Source organism: Thalassophryne amazonica, chromosome 11, assembly GCF_902500255.1.
Source record: "Thalassophryne amazonica chromosome 11, fThaAma1.1, whole genome shotgun sequence".
Lineage (NCBI taxonomy): Eukaryota > Metazoa > Chordata > Actinopteri > Batrachoidiformes > Batrachoididae > Thalassophryne > Thalassophryne amazonica.
The window spans coordinates 31,333,341-31,353,100 of record NC_047113.1 but is presented as its reverse complement, the minus strand read 5'-3'; the positions used below and the strand labels follow the sequence as shown (position 1 = coordinate 31,353,100).

The 19,760-nt window shown below is 43.3% G+C and overlaps 1 protein-coding gene across 4 annotated transcripts in view; it reads left to right on the top strand.

The window, feature by feature from the left end:
• The window catches only part of fbxw11a (F-box and WD repeat domain containing 11a), a 69,012-nt gene that overhangs the window by 33,358 nt on the left and 15,894 nt on the right, over positions 1 to 19,760 (top strand). For all 4 annotated transcript variants that reach the window (XM_034181136.1, XM_034181135.1, XM_034181134.1 and 1 more), the window contains 2 exons: positions 9,928 to 10,046; positions 18,669 to 18,918. In XM_034181136.1, coding sequence (XP_034037027.1) covers positions 9,928 to 10,046; positions 18,669 to 18,918 — 369 coding nt within the window. The remainder of the gene's footprint in view (positions 1 to 9,927; positions 10,047 to 18,668; positions 18,919 to 19,760) is intronic.

Below are 19,760 nucleotides of genomic sequence, written 5' to 3'. Positions count from 1 at the left end.
TTATTCTGCCTAACAGAAACCTGGTTACAGCAGGATGAATTTGTTAGTTTAAATGAGTCAACACCCCCGAGTCACACTAACTGTCAGAATGCTCGTAGCACGGGCCGGGGCGGAGGATTAGCAGCAATCTTCCATTCCAGCTTATTAATTAATCAAAAACCCAGACAGAGCTTTAATTCATTTGAAAGCTTGTCTCTTAATCTTGTCCATCCAAATTGGAAGTCCCAAAAACCAGTTTTATTTGTTATTATCTATCGTCCACCTGGTCGTTACTGTGAGTTTCTCTGTGAATTTTCAGACCTTTTGTCTGACTTAGTGCTTAGCTCAGATAAGATAATTATAGTGGGCGATTTTAACATCCACACAGATGCTGAGAATGACAGCCTCAACACTGCATTTAATCTATTATTAGACTCTATTGGCTTTGCTCAAAAAGTAAATGAGTCCACCCACCACTTTAATCATATCTTAGATCTTGTTCTGACTTATGGTATGGAAATAGAAGACTTAACAGTATTCCCTGAAAACTCCCTTCTGTCTGATCATTTCTTAATAACATTTACATTTACTCTGATGGACTACCCAGCAGTAGGGAATAAGTTTCATTACACTAGAAGTCTTTCAGAAAGCGCTGTAACTAGGTTTAAGGATATGATTCCTTCTTTATGTTCTCTAATGCCATATAACAACACAGTGCAGAGTAGCTACCTAAACTCTGTAAGGGAGATAGAGTATCTCGTCAATAGTTTTACATCCTCATTGAAGACAACTTTGGATGCTGTAGCTCCTCTGAAAAAGAGAGCTTTAAATCAGAAGTGTCTGACTCCGTGGTATAACTCACAAACTCGTAGCTTAAAGCAGATAACCCGTAAGTTGTAGAGGAAATGGCGTCTCACTAATTTAGAAGATCTTCACTTAGCCTGGAAAAAGAGTCTGTTGCTCTATAAAAAAGCCCTCCATAAAGCTAGGACATCTTTCTACTCATCATTAATTGAAGAAAATAAGAACAACCCCAGGTTTCTTTTCAGCACTGTAGCCAGGCTGACAAAGAGTCAGAGCTCTATTGAGCTGAGTATTCCATTAACTTTAACTAGTAATGACTTCATGACTTTCTTTGCTAACAAAATTTTAACTATTAGAGAAAAAATTACTCATAACCATCCCAAAGACGTATCGTTATCTTTGGCTGCTTTCAGTGATGCCGGTATTTGGTTAGACTCTTTCTCTCCGATTGTTCTGTCTGAGTTATTTTCATTAGTTACTTCATCCAAACCATCAACATGTTTATTAGACCCCATTCCTACCAGGCTGCTCAAGGAAGCCCTACCATTATTTAATGCTTCGATCTTAAATATGATCAATCTATCTTTGTTAGTTGGCTATGTACCACAGGCTTTTAAGGTGGCAGTAATTAAACCATTACTTAAAAAGCCATCACTTGACCCAGCTATCTTAGCTAATTATAGGCCAATCTCCAACCTTCCTTTTCTCTCAAAAATTCTTGAAAGGGTAGTTGTAAAACAGCTAACTGATCATCTGCAGAGGAATGGTCTATTTGAAGAGTTTCAGTCAGGTTTTAGAATTCATCATAGTACAGAAACAGCATTAGTGAAGGTTACACATGATCTTCTTATGGCCTCGGACAGTGGACTCATCTCTGTGCTTGTTCTGTTAGACCTCAGTGCTGCTTTTGATACTGTTGACCATAAAATTTTATTACAGAGATTAGAGCATGCCATAGGTATTAAAGGCACTGCGCTGCGGTGGTTTGAATCATATTTGTCTAATAGATTACAATTTGTTCATGTAAATGGGGAATCTTCTTCACAGACTAAAGTTAATTATGGAGTTCCACAAGGTTCTGTGCTAGGACCAATTTTATTCACTTTATATATGCTTCCCTTAGGCAGTATTATTAGACGGTATTGCTTAAATTTTCATTGTTACGCAGATGATACCCAGCTTTATCTATCCATGAAGCCAGAGGACACACACCAATTAGCTAAACTGCAGGATTGTCTTACAGACATAAAGACATGGATGACCTCTAATTTCCTGCTTTTAAACTCAGATAAAACTGAAGTTATTGTACTTGGCCCCACAAATCTTAGAAACATGGTGTCTAACCAGATCCTTACTCTGGATGGCATTACCCTGACCTCTAGTAATACTGTGAGAAATCTTGGAGTCATTTTTGATCAGGATATGTCATTCAAAGCGCATATTAAACAAATATGTAGGACTGCTTTTTTGCATTTACGCAATATCTCTAAAATTAGAAAGGTCTTGTCTCAGAGTGATGCTGAAAAACTAATTCATGCATTTATTTCCTCTAGGCTGGACTATTGTAATTCATTATTATCAGGTTGTCCTAAAAGTTCCCTAAAAAGCCTTCAGTTAATTCAAAATGCTGCAGCTAGAGTACTGACGGGGACTGGAAGGAGAGAGCATATCTCACCCATATTGGCCTCTCTTCATTGGCTTCCTGTTAATTCTAGAATAGAATTTAAAATTCTTCTTCTTACTTATAAGGTTTTGAATAATCAGGTCCCATCTTATCTTAGGGACCTCGTAGTACCATATCACCCCAATAGAGCGCTTCGCTCTGACTGCAGGCTTACTTGTAGTTCCTAGGGTTTGTAAGAGTAGAATGGGAGGCAGAGCCTTCAGCTTTCAGGCTCCTCTCCTGTGGAACCAGCTCCCAATTCAGATCAGGGAGACAGACACCCTCTCTACTTTTAAGATTAGGCTTAAAACTTTCCTTTTTGCTAAAGCTTATAGTTAGGGCTGGATCAGGTGACCCTGAACCATCCCTTAGTTATGCTGCTATAGACGTAGACTGCTGGGGGGTTCCCATGATGCACTGTTTCTTTCTCTTTTTGCTCTGTATGCACCACTCTGCATTTAATCATTAGTGATCGATCTCTACTCCCCTCCACAGCATGTCTTTTTCCTGGTTCTCTCCCTCAGCCCCAACCAGTCCCAGCAGAAGACTGCCCCTCCCTGAGCCTGGTTCTGCTGGAGGTTTCTTCCTGTTAAAAGGGAGTTTTTCCTTCCCACTGTAGCCAAGTGCTTGCTCACAGGGGGTCGTTTTGACCGTTGGGGTTTTACATAATTATTGTATGGCCTTGCCTTACAATATAAAGCGCCTTGGGGCAACTGTTTGTTGTGATTTGGCGCTATATAAAAAAATTGATTGATTGATTGATTGATTTCATTTAAAACGGTGATTTGCTTTGAATTTATTAATTCTGACCTGACTCTATCTTTCTAACTTGACTCAGCAGAGAGCGGCGCACCATTTGGAGCGGTACAAACGGAACGGAGGATGATTCTCGTTTCTTGCCCGCAGCAAGACAAGAGTCCCAGTTAGTGACTTTAATCCACACAAAAGTGACTCATGATTGACACATTTTAATGGCTTTGAGAGGGGTTAAGAAGCGGACTTGCCGCTTCTGAAAAGCAGTGAAGCAGAGAACCAACGAAGCAGCTTGTCCGAGCACCGCTTCAAGCACAGCCGCTGCAGAAGCGGTTGATTTCAGACCTGCTGCAGTGTCTGCAGTCAACGTAGAGAAATTATAATTTTCCTGATAAACGCCTTCATAAACAGTGGCCGCTCTGAAATCGTTAAGCAAAAAGGCTATTGATGTCGGTGGATCGAATATTTCTTAATGATTCTCGAAAAGAACCGGTTCTCGATACCCAACTTTAGCCTTGGAAAAAATTTTCAAGGCTAAAGACTTGTTTGAAGTGGCTTTTCATAAGCTAAAATATAACACAAAATATAGATCAAAAGGAGCTTTTCAATGTTAAAATCAAATGTCCACTAAGTCCGCAATATGGATCAGATGCATATTTGGATGGATCGATTCACTGAGAGTGCCAGTTTGCGCCTCATTGTCGCATATGAGAGTGATTTAGGAACGTTTGATTGCAATGGGCTCGTCAATATTAAATTCATATCTCCCCAAAATCTACTATCCGGATCAGATCCAGATCAAAGTTTGTCAGGGTATAATGAGTGGCAGTCTGCACCTCACTTTCAAATATGATAATGATTGGGGCATGTTTGATTAAGATATAAAATATACATTAAATGGGGTTTTCAGTGTTAAATTTAAATGGCCACAAAATTTGTAATCCAGTATCGCAGATCGAACGGTACAGTAAAAATCAGTCTGCCCTGCCTTCACTGCGCATGCACCATTTGGGACCACAGCTGCTCGTCTGAGACTGAGTCTCTACACTCAAAGCGATCAAAGGGAATAATGTGATTATTAACCATCAGATGACAAGGTAAAACCTCTTAAATCATTCTAAAGTCAGTTTTAAGCAGAAGCGAGGCGATAATCAGTGAGTCGCTACTGACACTTTGAAATGACAGGTGCAGTAAATGCAGCAGCTCATGCAGTTGCTGCGTTCTGATCACTTTCTCCGTCTTTTATTATGAAATAATGTTGAATTTATGTTGAAATGGTTGTTGTACAAAAGCTTCAAATATCTGTCGCTGAGATAGATGATGACTGGAGTGCAGTTTTAAGCAGAAATGAGATGATAATCGGTGAACCGCAATTGATGTACAGAAATGACGCATGTGCAATGAAGGCAGGGTGGCCCGATTTTTAGGGGGGGACCATTCGGTTGACAACATCAGATCTGGATCAAACTTTGTCAGTTGATAAGGAATGCTGTCCTACATAACGCTCTCAAATCTGAAAAAAATTCTGTCTTTTCTTGACAGTTGCAAATTTTTGAAAATTCATTCAGTGTTAAAGGATAGGGATTTTTCCTGACTTTGACCTATGAACTTGAAATTGAATCTGTTCTAGCCTATCGGGGTATAAATCCTCTGTTTAAAAAAAACAATTCGTAACGATATTGTAGAAAACATAACCTCCACCCAACTTTGTTGCTGGAGGTGAAAAAAAAAAACATGTATATTGCAACAGTGTGTAAGTCACATTTATTTCACAAGAACCATGGTCCATGCTCAGACTGAGAGGTGGTTGTGATGTATGACATGGTAGCACCAAGAAAACCCACCAGCAAAATCATTTGTATTCAGCTCCTTGGCAATTACCTGAGTTTGAAGACATAACTGCACCATTGATAAGCCTCACCCAGCAGCTTGCTATTCAGCGACTCATCTGTGGATTTGTTCTTCCATCCCTGGCCATTTGCGCTTTCATCCCACGGTTAGCCTTCTATGTTTTATTGTTTTTGTTTAGGTTTTTTTTTTTTCACTTTTTTTCCTCTTCTTTGCAATAGGCGTTGTCGTCTTTTCACTAGTCGCTGACATGTTTCTCATTTATTTCAAACTTTCTTTCAGCTGCTTGACTACAATTTCCGGGTGCATACTTCATTATCTGCAGTTTAAATTCGGTAGTATAGTGTTTTCTTTTTGGAGCCATTTCAGTTTTGTTCTCCATCTACTTCAGTTTATTCATGTAGGTCAAGTAGTAGCGCACAGTTGTCATGAGTATGGATGTACCATCCTGTGACCTTAGATGATCACACTCATCACTCATCTTCAACTGCTTTTCCGGGTTCAGGCCACGGGGGCAACAGCTACGGGAAAGGGAGGTCTGGGGTCCCCTGCTGGAGCTGCTGGAACCTTAGATGATATGAAGTATATTTTTTGGGATCAGTCAGACAACAAAAAAACCTGAATTATAGTCTGGAAAATGAGGGTAAGTCCATGATAATGGCGTTATAGTAAAAAAAAAAAAAAAAAAAAAAAAATGGCACGCTAAAATATGGCCAGGTTATGCTGTCCATTGTAATTACGTATGTTACTATACCGCACCTTACAAAGTAAATGTGGGAAGTTCTTCGGTTTCTCATAATGCTGCCGAAGAAAGTTTGTTTGCAGGGTGTCATTTCTGTCTGTCAGTTAAGCAGATGATTTCACTAAATTCCTGTCCTGTACCTGGTAATTTGTGAATTCAGCTTGTGAGGTGGCTGGCTGGAATGACATCCTGCGGACTGCTGGCCTTGTGTGGCACATAATTTTCTATCATTGTAATAATGAGTTAATATGATGTGTTTCACTTGGGCATGATGTGTGGAGAACTCCACTCTCATGGTCTAAGAAACAGTTATTCACTACAGTTATGGCTAACAGCATCTTCACATTTTGCATGATAAATGGCAGGATGTCAATGCCTCTATACATTTATTTAGTTTAAGTTAAAAAAAGAAAAACTTTTGTCTGCTTTGTTAAGGTGGAGAGGCTGGTGTTTTCCTTTGACCCAGAGAGCTCTGGTGATGAGAGATTTTGCTTCCTGATGACTTTAATGAAGCCAGATTAATCAAAGAGTAGGCAGTGAGTCAAGAGATGGATTTAAATGAGCTATCACCCTTAATCCTCATGGTAGAATCACACAAATATAGTAACTTGAGTGTTTGTGAGCGCTAGAATCACTATTCAAACATGTAAAATCTTTTGTAGCCTTTCTAAGAGAATGGGGCACTGGACGAAGTGCTGAGATACATAGCTGCCTGGTTTCATAAAGGATTAAGGATGTAGTTAGAACAAAGTGAAGAATGGAACAGAGAAAAATTTCAAGATCTATGTGGTATGAGGATTACAAATGACCACAATTTTTGTAGTTAACGAAGCCAATAGTTATCACAACAGTTGATTGCTTACTGAGGCAGGTTTGAAAATTATTTTTGGACCACAGGTATATGGTATCAGGATCTGATTAAAATCCAAATTAACTCTTACCTTCTTGACACTTAAGGGCTCTGAAAATGGGCATTTTGATGGTCAGACCCACTTTGAGCCAATTTTCTCCATATTATGAATCATTCAGGATACGTATTAAAATGAGGTAAACACAGAATCCACATTGTTTTTGTTTTTTTTGTTTGTTTTTTTTAAGGCTATTATTTGAACATCCATAAATTTAAAAATACATAATCAAGGAAGTTTTATTAGGTTTAAAATTAACAAGTACCGTGCATTCAGAAAGTATTCACAGCTCTTCAGTTTTTCCACATTTTATGTTACAGCCTTATTCCAAAATTAATTAAAATACATTTTTTCCCTGAAAATTCTGCTCACAGCACCCCATAATGACATGAAAATGTTTTTGCTGAAATTTTTGCAAAATTGTTAAAAAATAAAATACTAAGAAAACACATGTACTTAAGTGTTCGCACCCTTGGCAGCAAATACAGCCTCATGCACCTGAGATCTTCTTGAATATGATGCCACAAGCTTGGCACACGCATCTTTGGGCAGCTTTGCCCATTCCTCTTTGCAGCACCTCTCGAGCTGCATTAGGTTGGATGGGGAGCGTCGGTGCACAGCCATTTTCAGATCTCTCCAGAGATGTTCAGCCCAGACCTGATGATTCAGGTCTGGGCTCTGGCTGGGCCACTCAAGGACATTCAGTGTTGTTCTAAAGCCACTACTTTGACATCTTGCCTGTGTGCTTCGGGTAATTGTCTTGCTGAAACACAAGCCTTTGCCCCAGTCTGAGGTCAAGAGCTCTCTGGAGCAGGTTTTCATCCAGTATGTCGCTGTACATTGCTGCATTCATCTTCCCCTCAATCCTGACTGGTCTCCCAGTTCCTGCTGCTGAAAAACATCCCCACAGCATGATACTGCCACCACCTTGCTTCACTGTAGGGATGGTGCCTGTTTTGCTCCAAACATGACGTCCGGCATTCACGCCAAAGACTTCAGTCTTTGTCTCATCAGACCAGAGAATTTTGTTTCTCATGGTCTGAGAGTCCTTCAAGTGCCTTTTGACAAACTCCAGGCAGGCTGTCATGTGCCTTTTACTAAGGAGTGGCTTCCATCTGGCCACTCTACCATACAGGCCTGCTTGGTGGATTGCTGCAGAGATGGTTGTCCTTCTGGAAGATTCTTCTCTCTCCACCGAGGAATGCTGGAGCTCTGACAGTGTGATCATCGCGTTCTTGGTCACCTCACTGACTGGGGCCCTTCTCTCCTGATTGCTCAGTTTAGATGGGTGCCCAGCTCTAGGAAGAGTCCTGGTGGATCTGAAGTGCTTCTATGTACACATGATGGAGGTCACTGTGCTTATTAGGACCTTCAGAGCAGCAGAAATGTTTCTGTACCCTTCCTCGGATTTGTGCTTCGAGACAATCCTGTCTCAGACGTCGACAGACGATTCCTTTGACTTCATGCTTGGTTTGTGCTCTGACATGCACTGTCAACTGTGGGACCTTACATGTAAACAGGTGTGTGCCTTTCCAAATCATGTCTAATCAACTGAATTTACCCCAGGTGGACTTCAGTTAAACTGTAGAAACATCTCAGGGATGATCAATGGAAACAGGATGCACCTGAACTCAACTTTGAGTTTCATGGCAAAGGCTGTGAATACTTATGTGCATGTGATTTCTTTATTATTTTTTTTTTTTTAATAAATTTGCAAACTATAAACTATTCATTATGGGACATTGCGTGTAGAATTTTGAGAAAGAAAATGAATTTCGCCCATTTTGGAATAAGGCTGTAACGTGACAAAATGTGGAAAAAGTGCTGTGAATACTTTCTGGATGCACTGTACAGTGAAAGACCCCTGAAAATAAATCATGGCGTTATTTTTTATACTTTTAGAATTATAACCCTTAAAGGTCGCCAGGAAAATGGGCATATGTGCCATCAGAATTCATATTTGTCTCATACTCAGAATTTTGTTTCATTGAAGGGTAACGTACACCCAGGTTGTACAAGCCATAGACATAATGTGCAAGCAGTTCAGCACAATGGTCAAAATGGGTCATAAATACCACTGTGAATAGGGCTGGGTCCCGAACTTCGGTTCTTTTGTGGCATCAACCAAAATGCTTTGGTAGTACAGAGGATCAAAACATGCATCGTCTTTCAGTGACAAGTTTCGGTACCCAGAGGTTAATCACGTGGTCAAGACTTGACGATTCCCTTATCGGTCCTTCAGCGCGGCCGTTGTTTTTATGGGTGGTTGTCGGGAAAATGATAATTTCTCTACGTTGATTGCAGAACCTGCAGCAGGTCTGTAATCAACCTCTTCTGTAACGACTCAGCGTTGAAGCAATGAACCAACGAAGCAGTGCTCCGATCCGCTGCTTCGATGGTTCATTGCTTCGCTGCTTTTCTGAAGTGGCAGATCCACTTCTTAACCCCTCTCAAAGTCATTAAATCTGTCAATCATGAGTCACTTTTGTGCAGATTAAAGTCACTAACTGGGACTCCTGCCTTGTGAGAAAAAACGATAATCAACCCCTGTTCCGTTCGCATAGCTCCAAACGCTGTGCCGCTCTCTGCCAAGACAGAGTCTGGTCGGAATGAATAACTTCAAAGGGAATTGCTGTTTAAATCTGATGACACCTCTATCCAAACGTTGTAATAAAAACAATAAACTGCAATAGATCAAAAATTATTTTTTTTTCCTCCCAAAATGAGACATCCTTGCTCACGTGCAGCAGCCAGCTGAGTTCAGCTCAGAGGTATGGAGCGACAGTTATGGCAAAATGTCTGAAAGGAAATGCTTTTGACAAAAACTACAGATTTTGTTTATTTCTGTCTATGTCCAGAGATCAAGGATCCACCATGTAGATTTTATTTAAGTCCAGAGATCAAGGATCCAGTAACAAATGTCATATTTATTTACTTTAAGACTCAATAAAACGTTGTTGAAAATAAAATTGGTATCAAAAAAGTATCGTTCAGGAATTGGTATTGAAGTGATGGTATTGGTACTGGAATTGAAATTTTTTGATTGATACCCAGCCCTAACTGTGAATCTACCTGACTCTTGCTATAACTCAACTCTGAAATTTTTTCAGAAACATTAAATATGTTGGTTTTTAGTCTACATTTTCTTCTCAGTTCTCCCTTCTACTCCCCTCACTTCATCATATGCTTTCTGTCCTCCTACTCTGGTCTCTACTATTTTGTTCTCCTAGATCTGGGATAAGCAGTCTCTTGAGTGTCTGAAGATTTTAACAGGTCACACAGGCTCAGTGTTGTGTCTACAGTATGACGAAAGGGTCATTGTCACTGGCTCTTCTGACTCAACTGTCAGGTATGCACATCATTTCACTGTAGATAACATTCACAGTATAATCCAAGATGTGTTTTCCAGTGATGTGAGTCTTCCGGGAATTCCCGTAAGTCTTTTTTGGGGGGTGGGTGGGGGAGCTAGGGGCCAACATCCATCCATCCATTTTCTTCCGCTTTATCCGGAGTCGGGTCGTGGGGGCAGCAGCTCAAGCTAAGCTGCCCAGACCTCCCGATCCACACACACCTCCCCCAGCTCCTCCGGGGGAACCCCGAGGTGTTCCCAAGCCAGCCGAGAGACGTACTCCCTCCAGTGTGTCCTGGGTCTTCCCCGGGGCCTCCTCCTAATGGGACGTGCCCGGAACACCTCTCCAGCGAGGCGTCCAGGGGGCATCCAGAAAAGATGCCCAAACAACCTCAACTGGCTCCTTTCGACATGGAGGAGCAGCGGCTCTCTGTGTAATTTTTTTTATTTATTTATTTTTTCTGGAGTCGTCCAGGGTGGATTACAGGCACAGAACAGTGTTTGAACAGAGTTTGTAAAATCAGAACAGAGTTTGTAAAATCGATTGAAAACATCTCAGATGAGACATCATAGTGGATCGGAAGTCTCGCATTTTCACATCTTCATCTCAAACATTTGTGACTGAAAAATAGATGTAACATGCAATCCCATTTATCGAGACCCACTGATCGTACAGGCAGCAGCCAGTGAGAGATGTCGTTACAAATTTTACCCTGAAGGCCGTGGCGTTCTGAAAATAATCATGACAAAGCAAATCATGGATGGAAACTTTCTGCAGCGGGGGAACTATTTAAAGTACGACAGTTCCATCAAGAATAAATTCAAGTGGGTTGTTTCGAGGAGAAGGGCCGAAACGGCAACTTTTTAAAAATTGTTATTATTTATATGGAAAAACTCTGTTGCGCATACGGCAACTTAGATTTATGCTTAGACCTGCAACATCACATCATTCTGGGTTGCTTTTTGTATTCAGAAAAAAAATCAAATATGTCTAAAATAAGATTGAAAAGCACAAACTAATGAATACATACCCTGAGAGATGCATCCAGTTAAGTTCTTCTCCTGTGTTCACGCACAGCAGCCATGGAGAATCACACCTGCACCGGTTCCAAAGTCGTTATCTATTATTTAAAAACAATCCAAATGATAGGAGCACATGGCGGTCAGTAAAGATCCATTCGCAATAGTCTCATTTGTGTTGCTTCCATCTATCATTTTTCCGTTCACAGTCATTGATCCGGTAAGCAGGTAACGCCGTTAAATGGCTGGGGGCCGGTCCGATGACCACGACACTTCTCTCACATTAAGATTGCAAAAGCAGTCACTTTATCTCAAAGTCTTCATGTTCCCGCCTTTAAACACACAGATAAAATTCTTGTTTCTCCTCTACTCCAACTGTTTTTGAAGCACATTTCTCATGCTGTGCTCTGCTGCATTTCTCCACTTTTTATAGGAGGCACCTACAAAATGCTTACATTTCTCAATCAAAAATCTTATCTGTGGGAAAAATGCACAACTGGTTATGATGGACTCTCCCAAAATATACCTGTTAACCGTCATAGTCCACAAAAAAAACACCAATTTTGAAGCGCAAAAAAATTCTAGTTTTCCAATTCATTTCAGTGAAGGGTGTGAGGAAAAGGAGCTGTCCCTCACATGAAGTAGACTTTTCTGACAGGCTACCATTTCTGAGTGCTTATCAGCAGTAGATGAAATCAAGCTAATTTCCCCATGTTTATGACTTAATTTCTCAGGGCATGTGGCACCAAAAAATAAAGCACAATACATCACAATTTTCATATTTCTTAATTTAGAATAGTCAGCTCATTTGATATTTCATTTACCAGAGATAATGCACTTTGACATGCTCATATAATATGGGTTAAAGTTCTCCGTCACCACGACGGATTTCCGTCATTTGGAAAATTTAACCACACATATGCGCGCGCACATGGTGTCATGCGTATTTTGGGGCCAAAATGTGATACTTTCACTGTCCAAGTAACATCCCATTCTGCGCTAATCAAAGCAGCAGCAGTGTCGGCATGGATGGCGCCACACCGAGGAGGAAGGGACTGTGAATTTTCACTCCTCTCCACTCTGTTTACTGCTTGCCATGAGCCACAGTCCTTCTCCTCCCTGTCTTCATGGGAACATTGGCAGACCTTCCCCAAGTAGAGCACAGTGTGGCTTTGCTTTGAACCAGTGAAGCAGTGCTTTAATCTATTTTGTTGGTTTCTTTTGTTTTGCGTTATCTTAATTTTTCCCCACTAAAACCCTAAAGAGCATATGCCTGTGAGTAATATTGACTTTTTTTTTATGTTAAACCGATCTGTTATGGTCTTCTGAAACAGTTGATAGATGTATTTTATAACTTAAAAACGGGACGATGCTAACACGTTAGCATGTCTATGGCGTTTTCAGTGTTAACTGTAGACCAAAATAGAGCTTTTTGGAATCAACTCCACTTACCATGTTTAGAGAATGAGAACAACCCCAAGAAAACCATCCCAACTGTCAAGCATGGGGGTGGAAACATCATACTCTGGGGGTGCTCTTCTGCAAAGGGGACAGGACGACTGCACCTTATTGAAGGGAGGATGGATGGGGTCATGTATTGTGAGATTTTGGCAAACAACCTCCTTCCCTCAGTAAGAGCATTGAAGATGAGTCATGGCTGGGTCGTCCAGCATGACAATGACCTCAAACACACAGCCAGAGCAACTAAGGAGGGGCTCCGTAAGAAGCATTTCAAGGTCCTGGAGTGGCCTGGCCAGTCTCCAGACCTGAACTCAATAGAAAATCTTTGGAGGGAGCTGAAACTCCAAACCTGGAAGAGCTAGAGGAGATCTGTATGGAGGATTGGACCAAAATCCCTGCTGCAGTGTGTGAAAACCTGGTGAAAAACTACAGGAAACGTTTGACCTTTGTAATTGCAAACAAAGGCTACTGTACCAAATATTAACATTGATTTTCACAGGTGTTCAAATACTTATTTGCAGCAGTAACATACAAATAAATTATTAAAAAAAAATCATAGATTGTGATTTCCGGATTTCTTTTTTTAGATTGTCGCTCACAGTGGACATGCACATAAGATGAAAATTTCAGACCCTCCATGATTTCTAAGTGGGAGAACTTGCAAAATCGCAGGGTGTTCAAATACTTATTTTTCTCACTGTGTATATATGTATGTATGTATATATATATATATATGTATATATGTATGTATGTATATATATGTATATATGTATGTATGTATATATATATATATAATGTAATGCAGTGCCTTGCAAAAGTATTCGGCCCCTTGGTATTTCACACATTTTAATTTGTTTATGTTATTTCAAATACAAAAGGTAAATCAGGCCTCTCAATTTAAAAATTTATAAAATTGTCTTCCTGTGGGTTCACCACCTGCAGAGGGGGCCATGGGGGTCGGGTGCAGAGAGGATTGGGTGGCGGTCAAGGGTGGGTGGCCCGGCGGCCCGGTCCATGCTCACAGCCCCTGGCTGTTGGGACGTGGAATGTCACCTCGCTGGGGGGGGAAGGAGCTTGAGCTTGTGCGGGAGGTTGAGAGATACCGACTAGAGATAGTCGGGCTCACCTCCACTCACAGCTTGGGCTCTGGTACCCAACTCCTGGAGAGGGGCTGGACGTTTTATTTTTCTGGCGTTGCCCACGGGGAGAGGCGGAGAGCTGGGGTTGCATTGCTTATTGCTCCCCAGCTCAGTCTCCATGTGTTGGCGTTTACTCCAGTGAACGAGAGGGTCGCGTCCCTACGCCTTCGGGTAGGGGACAGGTCTCTCACCGTTGTCTTGGCCTACAGGCCGAGCAGCAGTGCAGAGTACCCGACCTTCTTGGAGTCCCTGGGAGGGGTACTAGATAGCGCTCTGACTGGGGACTCCATTGTTCTCCTGGGGGATTTCAACGCCCATGTGGGCGGCGACAGTGAGACCTGGAGGGGGGTGATCGGGAAGCACGGCCTCCCCGATCTGAACCCGAGTGGTGTTCAGTTGTTGGACGTCTGTGCTAGTCACAGTTTGTCCATCACAAACACCATGTTTGAGCACAAGGGTGTCCATAAGTGCACGTGGCACCAGGACACCCTGAGCCGGAGGTCGATGATCGACTTTGTAGTCGTATCATCTGACCTTCGGCCGCGTGTCTCGGACACTCGAGTGAAGAGAGGGGCAGTTGGAGCCGCTGGGAGTGGAGGAAGCCGGTCAGACCTGGCAGGCCCAAACGTATCGTGAGGGTCTGCTGGGAACGGCTGGCGGAACCCTCTGTCAGCGAGGTCTTCAACTCCCACCTCCGGGAGAGCTTCTCCCAGATCCCGGGGGAGGTTGGAGACATGGAGTCCGAGTGGACCATGTTCTCTACCTCCATTGTTGATGCGGCCGCTCATAGCTGTGGTCACAAGGTCTCTGGTGCCTGTCGCGGCGGCAATCCCCGAACCCGGTGGTGGACGCCTGAAGTAAGGGATGCCGTCAAGCTGAAGGAGTCCTACTTATCTTTGTTGGTAGGTGGGACCCCGGAGGCAGCTGACAGGTACCGGCAGGCCAAGCATGCTGCAGCTTGTGCGGTCGCAGAGGCAAAAACACGGGTCTGGGAGGAGTTCGGGGAGGCCATGGAGGATGACTATCGGTCGGCCTCGAAGAGATTCTGGCAAACCGTCCGTTGCCTCGGGAGGCGGAAGCACCTCTCCACCAGCACTGCTTACGGTGCTGGTGGGGAGCTGTTGACTCTGACTGGGGATGTTGTCGCGCGGTGGAAGGAATACTTCGAGGATCTCCTCAATCCCATCGCCACATCTTCCGAAGAGGAAGCAGAGACTGGGGACTCAGAGGCGGACTCATCCATTACCCAGGCCGAAGTCACCGAGGTGGTTAGAAAGCTCCTTGGTGGCAAGGCTCCTGGGGTGGATGAAATCCGTCCTGAGTACCTTAAGTGTCTGGATGTTGTGGGACTGTCTTGGCTGACAAGCCTCTGCAACATCCCGTGGCGATCGGGGACAGTGCCTCTGGATTGACAGACCGGGGTGGTGGTCCCTCTGTTTAAGAAGGGGGACCGGAGGGTGTGTTCCAGCTATAGGGGGATCACACTCCTCAGCCTCCCCGGTAAGGTCTATTCCAGAGTACAGGAGAGGAGAATTCGACCGATGGTCGAACCTCAAATTCAGGAGGAGCAGTGCGGTTTTTGTCCTGGTCGCGGCACACTGGACCAGCTCTACATGCTCCATAGGGTGCTCGAGGGTTCATGGGAGTTCGCCCAACCAGTCCACATGTGTTTTGTGGATCTGGAGAAGGCGTTCGACTGTGTCCCTCGGGGCACCCTGTTGGGGGTGCTCCGGGAGTACGGGGTCCGGAGTCCTTTGCTAAGGGCTATCCGGTCCCTGTACGGCTGCAGCAAGAGCTTGGTTCGCATTGCCGGTAGTAAGTCAAACCTGTTTCCAGTGCACGTTGGCCTCCGCCAGGGCTGCCCTTTCTCACCGGTTCTGTTCATTATTTTTATGGACAGAATTTCTAGGCACAGCCAGGGTGTAGAGGGTCTGGTTTGGGAACCACAGAATCTCGTCTCTGCTGTTTGCGGACGATGTGGTTCTGTTGGCTTTGTCAAATCAGGACCTTCAGCGTGCACCGGGGCGGTTTGCAGCCGAGTGTGAAGCGTCCGGGATGACAATCAGCACCTCCAAATCCGAGGCCATGGTTCTCGATCGGAAAAAGGTGCTTTGCCCTCTTCAGGTTGGAGTGTCCTTGCCTCAAGTGGAGGAGTTTAAGTATTTCGGGGTCTTGTTCACGAGTGAGGAACGAATGGAGCGTGAGATCGATAGACGGATCGGTGCAGCATCTGCAGTGATGCGGTCGCTGTATCGGACCGTCGTGGTGAAGAGAGAGCTGAGTAGGGGGGCAAAGCTCTCGATTTACCGATCGATCTACATTCTGATCCTCACCTATGGTCAGGAGATTTGGCTCATGACTGAAAGAACGAGATCGCGAGTACAAGCGGCCGAGATGAGTTTCCTCCACAGGGTGGCTGGGTGCTCCCTTAGAGATAGGGTGAGGAGCTCGGAGTCGAGCCGCTGCTCCACATCGAAAGGAGTCAGTTGATGTGGCTCAGGCATCTTTTCCAGATGCCCCCTGGACGCCTCGCTGGAGAGGTGTTCCGGGCGCGTCCCATTGGGAGGAGGCCCCGGGGAAGACCCAGGACACGCTGGAGGGACTACATCTCTCGGCTGGCTTGGGAACGCCTTGGGGTTCCCCCGGAGGAGCTGCGGGAGGTGTGTGTGGATCCCCGCGACTCGACTCCGGATAAAGCGGAAGAAAATGGATGGATGGATAAAATTGTCTTCCTTAAACTCAAAGCAAATCTCTACATCTTGATATAAACTAATTAAAAATATAATGCTGCATTTACACATAGTTAGGACGTGTTACGAATATATTTGCGTAATACTTGGTACAGTCCTGATATTCTTAACGTGAGTTAACGCATCTGAATAGGTTTCTTAATAGTGCATGTTGGTGCATGATTTTTGTGGATGTTTCCTGCATGTGTTTGGCTGTCAAAAAATCTTCCATGAATGTCATGCGCCACCGTCATTTCGCCTCATGTCGTGGAAGTCGCAACTGAGCGTGTTGATCCATCTTGATTAGTGGTGATCCTTAATAGAGCGTGACAGCATTCTTCTCTGACATGCGCACAATTAAACCCTGCTGCACCGCATTCAGTTTCATTGCTGCAGTATACTGAATAAGGACAGTGATGCAAAGTCAGCTAAGAGTTTTGTTCCAATGCTCATCAGTGCGCTCCTGCAGGTGTTCCACCTGCTGCTGCTTCGCCTGATGTTTGGGAAAACGTGCGAGACAAGAGCCGTGTGGAGCCACACATCTGGCTCTCTCCATCTCCTCCTTCTCTATGCGCCGCTCCGTTGCACAGAGTCCAACTAAGAATGCAGTCACAAAGTTCATCTGCTGTGGATTTTGAAGAGCAAACTGGAGCAATCTGAATTGTTTAGCAGCTGATAGATGAATATGGGTGTGTGTGTTCATTCACGTTGTGACAGAACGTAATGCTGTGCTGTTACACGCGGAACATTCTTGACCATGTGTAATGGTTCCTGATAATTCGCCAGCAACATGCGCCATTAATCGTAATGCGTGGTAACAGGTTGCATCAGTTCCTGAGGACACCTGGTGCCTCTGCCTTAAATCATCACAATCATGATCAGCGGCCAAGAATGTATACTTCTAAGCATTCGTGACTTGTCATCGTTTTGTCTAAATGCAGCATTAAAGCCAAGATGATGGGTTGCATAAGTAATGGGCCCCTTTGGTATAATACCTGTAAATCAGTTTTATTGCCAATATTCTTCAGACAGTTTAGGGGATGGATACGTGGATACGTTCCAAGTCACTGAATATGTCTTGGACTTTATTTTAATCAGTTATGAAGAAATACAATCAGTATGGCACCCTGTATTCAGTAGACAGTTCTCAAAAACTGAGTGACTGTGCAAGAAGGAATAGCGTGAGGCAAAACCACCAAGACACCCAGACAACCCAAAAGAAGTTATGGGTTTCTGTGGCTGTGATTGGAGAAATTGTGCATAGTGAATGTTTTGCATTTTGTATCCCCAGTTATACAGCTTCATGATGAAGTGGGACAGAGGAGGATTTTCTGTCACCAAAATGTCAAATCTCGTCTTATATCTCAGATGTACTTTTTAGCAAATTGTAGCTGAACTTTCAGGTCTTCTTTTGAACAAAAATCTTTTTTAAGTCACAGTACTTGTAAAATGTTGATAGTAACAGTACCAATTCACATAATTTCACTCATAATGCAAATGTTCCACACCCAGTGATGATGGCAGACGGTGGCCATTTTACTTTGTGGCAGCTCTTCACAGCCTGTCAGTAAATGTACTTTGTATCAACTGGAATATAAGACTTTGAAGTTTATTATTTCTCTGTTAAATGTACTTGATTATAATCAATAGTGGGATATGTTTTATTGTGGTCACTTAAAGACCTGGCTTGACCATGCGTGTTGACACTTGCTTGGCTACTGCACACAGAAGCTCAACATTTATTCTCTTATTACTTCACACTTCAGTTGTAATTTCTGGGCAGTATCCAAGGAAAATGTGACTTCACTTCCTTAGCAACTATTCTACAGGCACTTTGTAAGTTTGAATGTCAGCTTTTCCAGTGTGTTCTGCAGCTGATTCTCATAGTTTAGTGGGGTTTAGTTGCATCGTTGAGAGATTATGTGTGAATGCACATGCAGCATCTGTGCATACACGTGAACTCTGAGTTAACTTTGAGTTATTGTAAAACGAATAAACAGTTTTCTCTTGTCTCCATTGTGTTCCCCCGCTTCCATTACTTGTCTTTTCCGCTCTGTCTTTAGTCGTCCTTTCTTCTTTTCTTTTTTTTTGACCAATTTTCCCACTGTTTCATTTTATTTTTCTTTCCACTTGCCCGTTTTTCTTTGTGTCCTGTACCCTCCTGAATTCCCTCTTCATTTCCTGCCTCTGTCACCTTTGTCCTAACTGTTGTGGTCTCGCCATCATTTTTCTCCTCGTTTCATGTCCTCTTTTTCTTCTGCTTTTGGCCAAAGGGTGTGGGAAGTGACGACGGGAGAGGTGCTGAATACACTGATCCATCACAATGAGGCAGTGCTTCACCTGCGTTTTGCCAATGGCCTGATGGTCACATGCTCCAAGGATCGTTCAATTGCAGTATGGGACATGGCCTCACCGACTGATATTAGTCTACGTCGTGTTCTGGTAGGACATCGTGCTGCTGTCAACGTGGTGGACTTTGACGACAAATACATTGTGTCCGCCTCAGGAGACCGCACCATCAAGGTAACAAACATTATGGCTGGTTTTCAAGTCATTTTTGTTCCTACATAACTCGTGCTTTTATCATATTTACACATTTACCAGAATTGATAAGAAGTGTGTCTGGTGCAGGTGCTTTCTTTGGTATTGTACTAAAAACTCTCTGTTAAAGGTATGGTAGGAGAAAGCCACAAAGAGTAAGCAAGATTTTGAAAATATATGCAGTCAAGAAAGTACATGCCCCTTCCTTCAAACTTTCCTCCAAAGCACAAGAAGACACAGTGCCTGCTCACAGGTACGGAGGACTGGATAATTACTTCTTAAAACCAAAAAAACTCTAGGGGTGGGGGTGGAATCTGCATCACCACTGATCTCATTCAAAGCTAATGTGCCAACATATATTGGTTGCATGATGACTTAGTGGTTAGCACAATTGCCTCACAGCAAGAAGATCCTAGGTTTGCTTCCAGCCTGTTCCTTCTGTGTGGAGTTTGCATGTTGTCTGTGTGGATTTCCTCCAAGCACTCCAGTTTCCTCCGACAATCAAACACATGCTCATTTAGGGTTTGCTCCTTTGTCGGCCCATGACCAATTCAGCGTCTCTACATGTGGAGTTGGCCCCCGGGCGCCAGACTGTGGCTGCCCACTGCTCCTAGTGATTGGATTGTGTGTAATTAGGATGTAAGTAAAGTTTATTTGTATAGCACCTTTCAAGATAAAGTCACAAAGTGCTTCACATAAGAACAAAGAAATTAAAAACAGCAGATAAATAAAACAAATAAACCTCGGTGAAAGCCAGCCTATAAAAATGTGTATGGAGCTTCACTTAAAAATTTTGATCGAGTCCACAGAACTTAGGCCCAAAG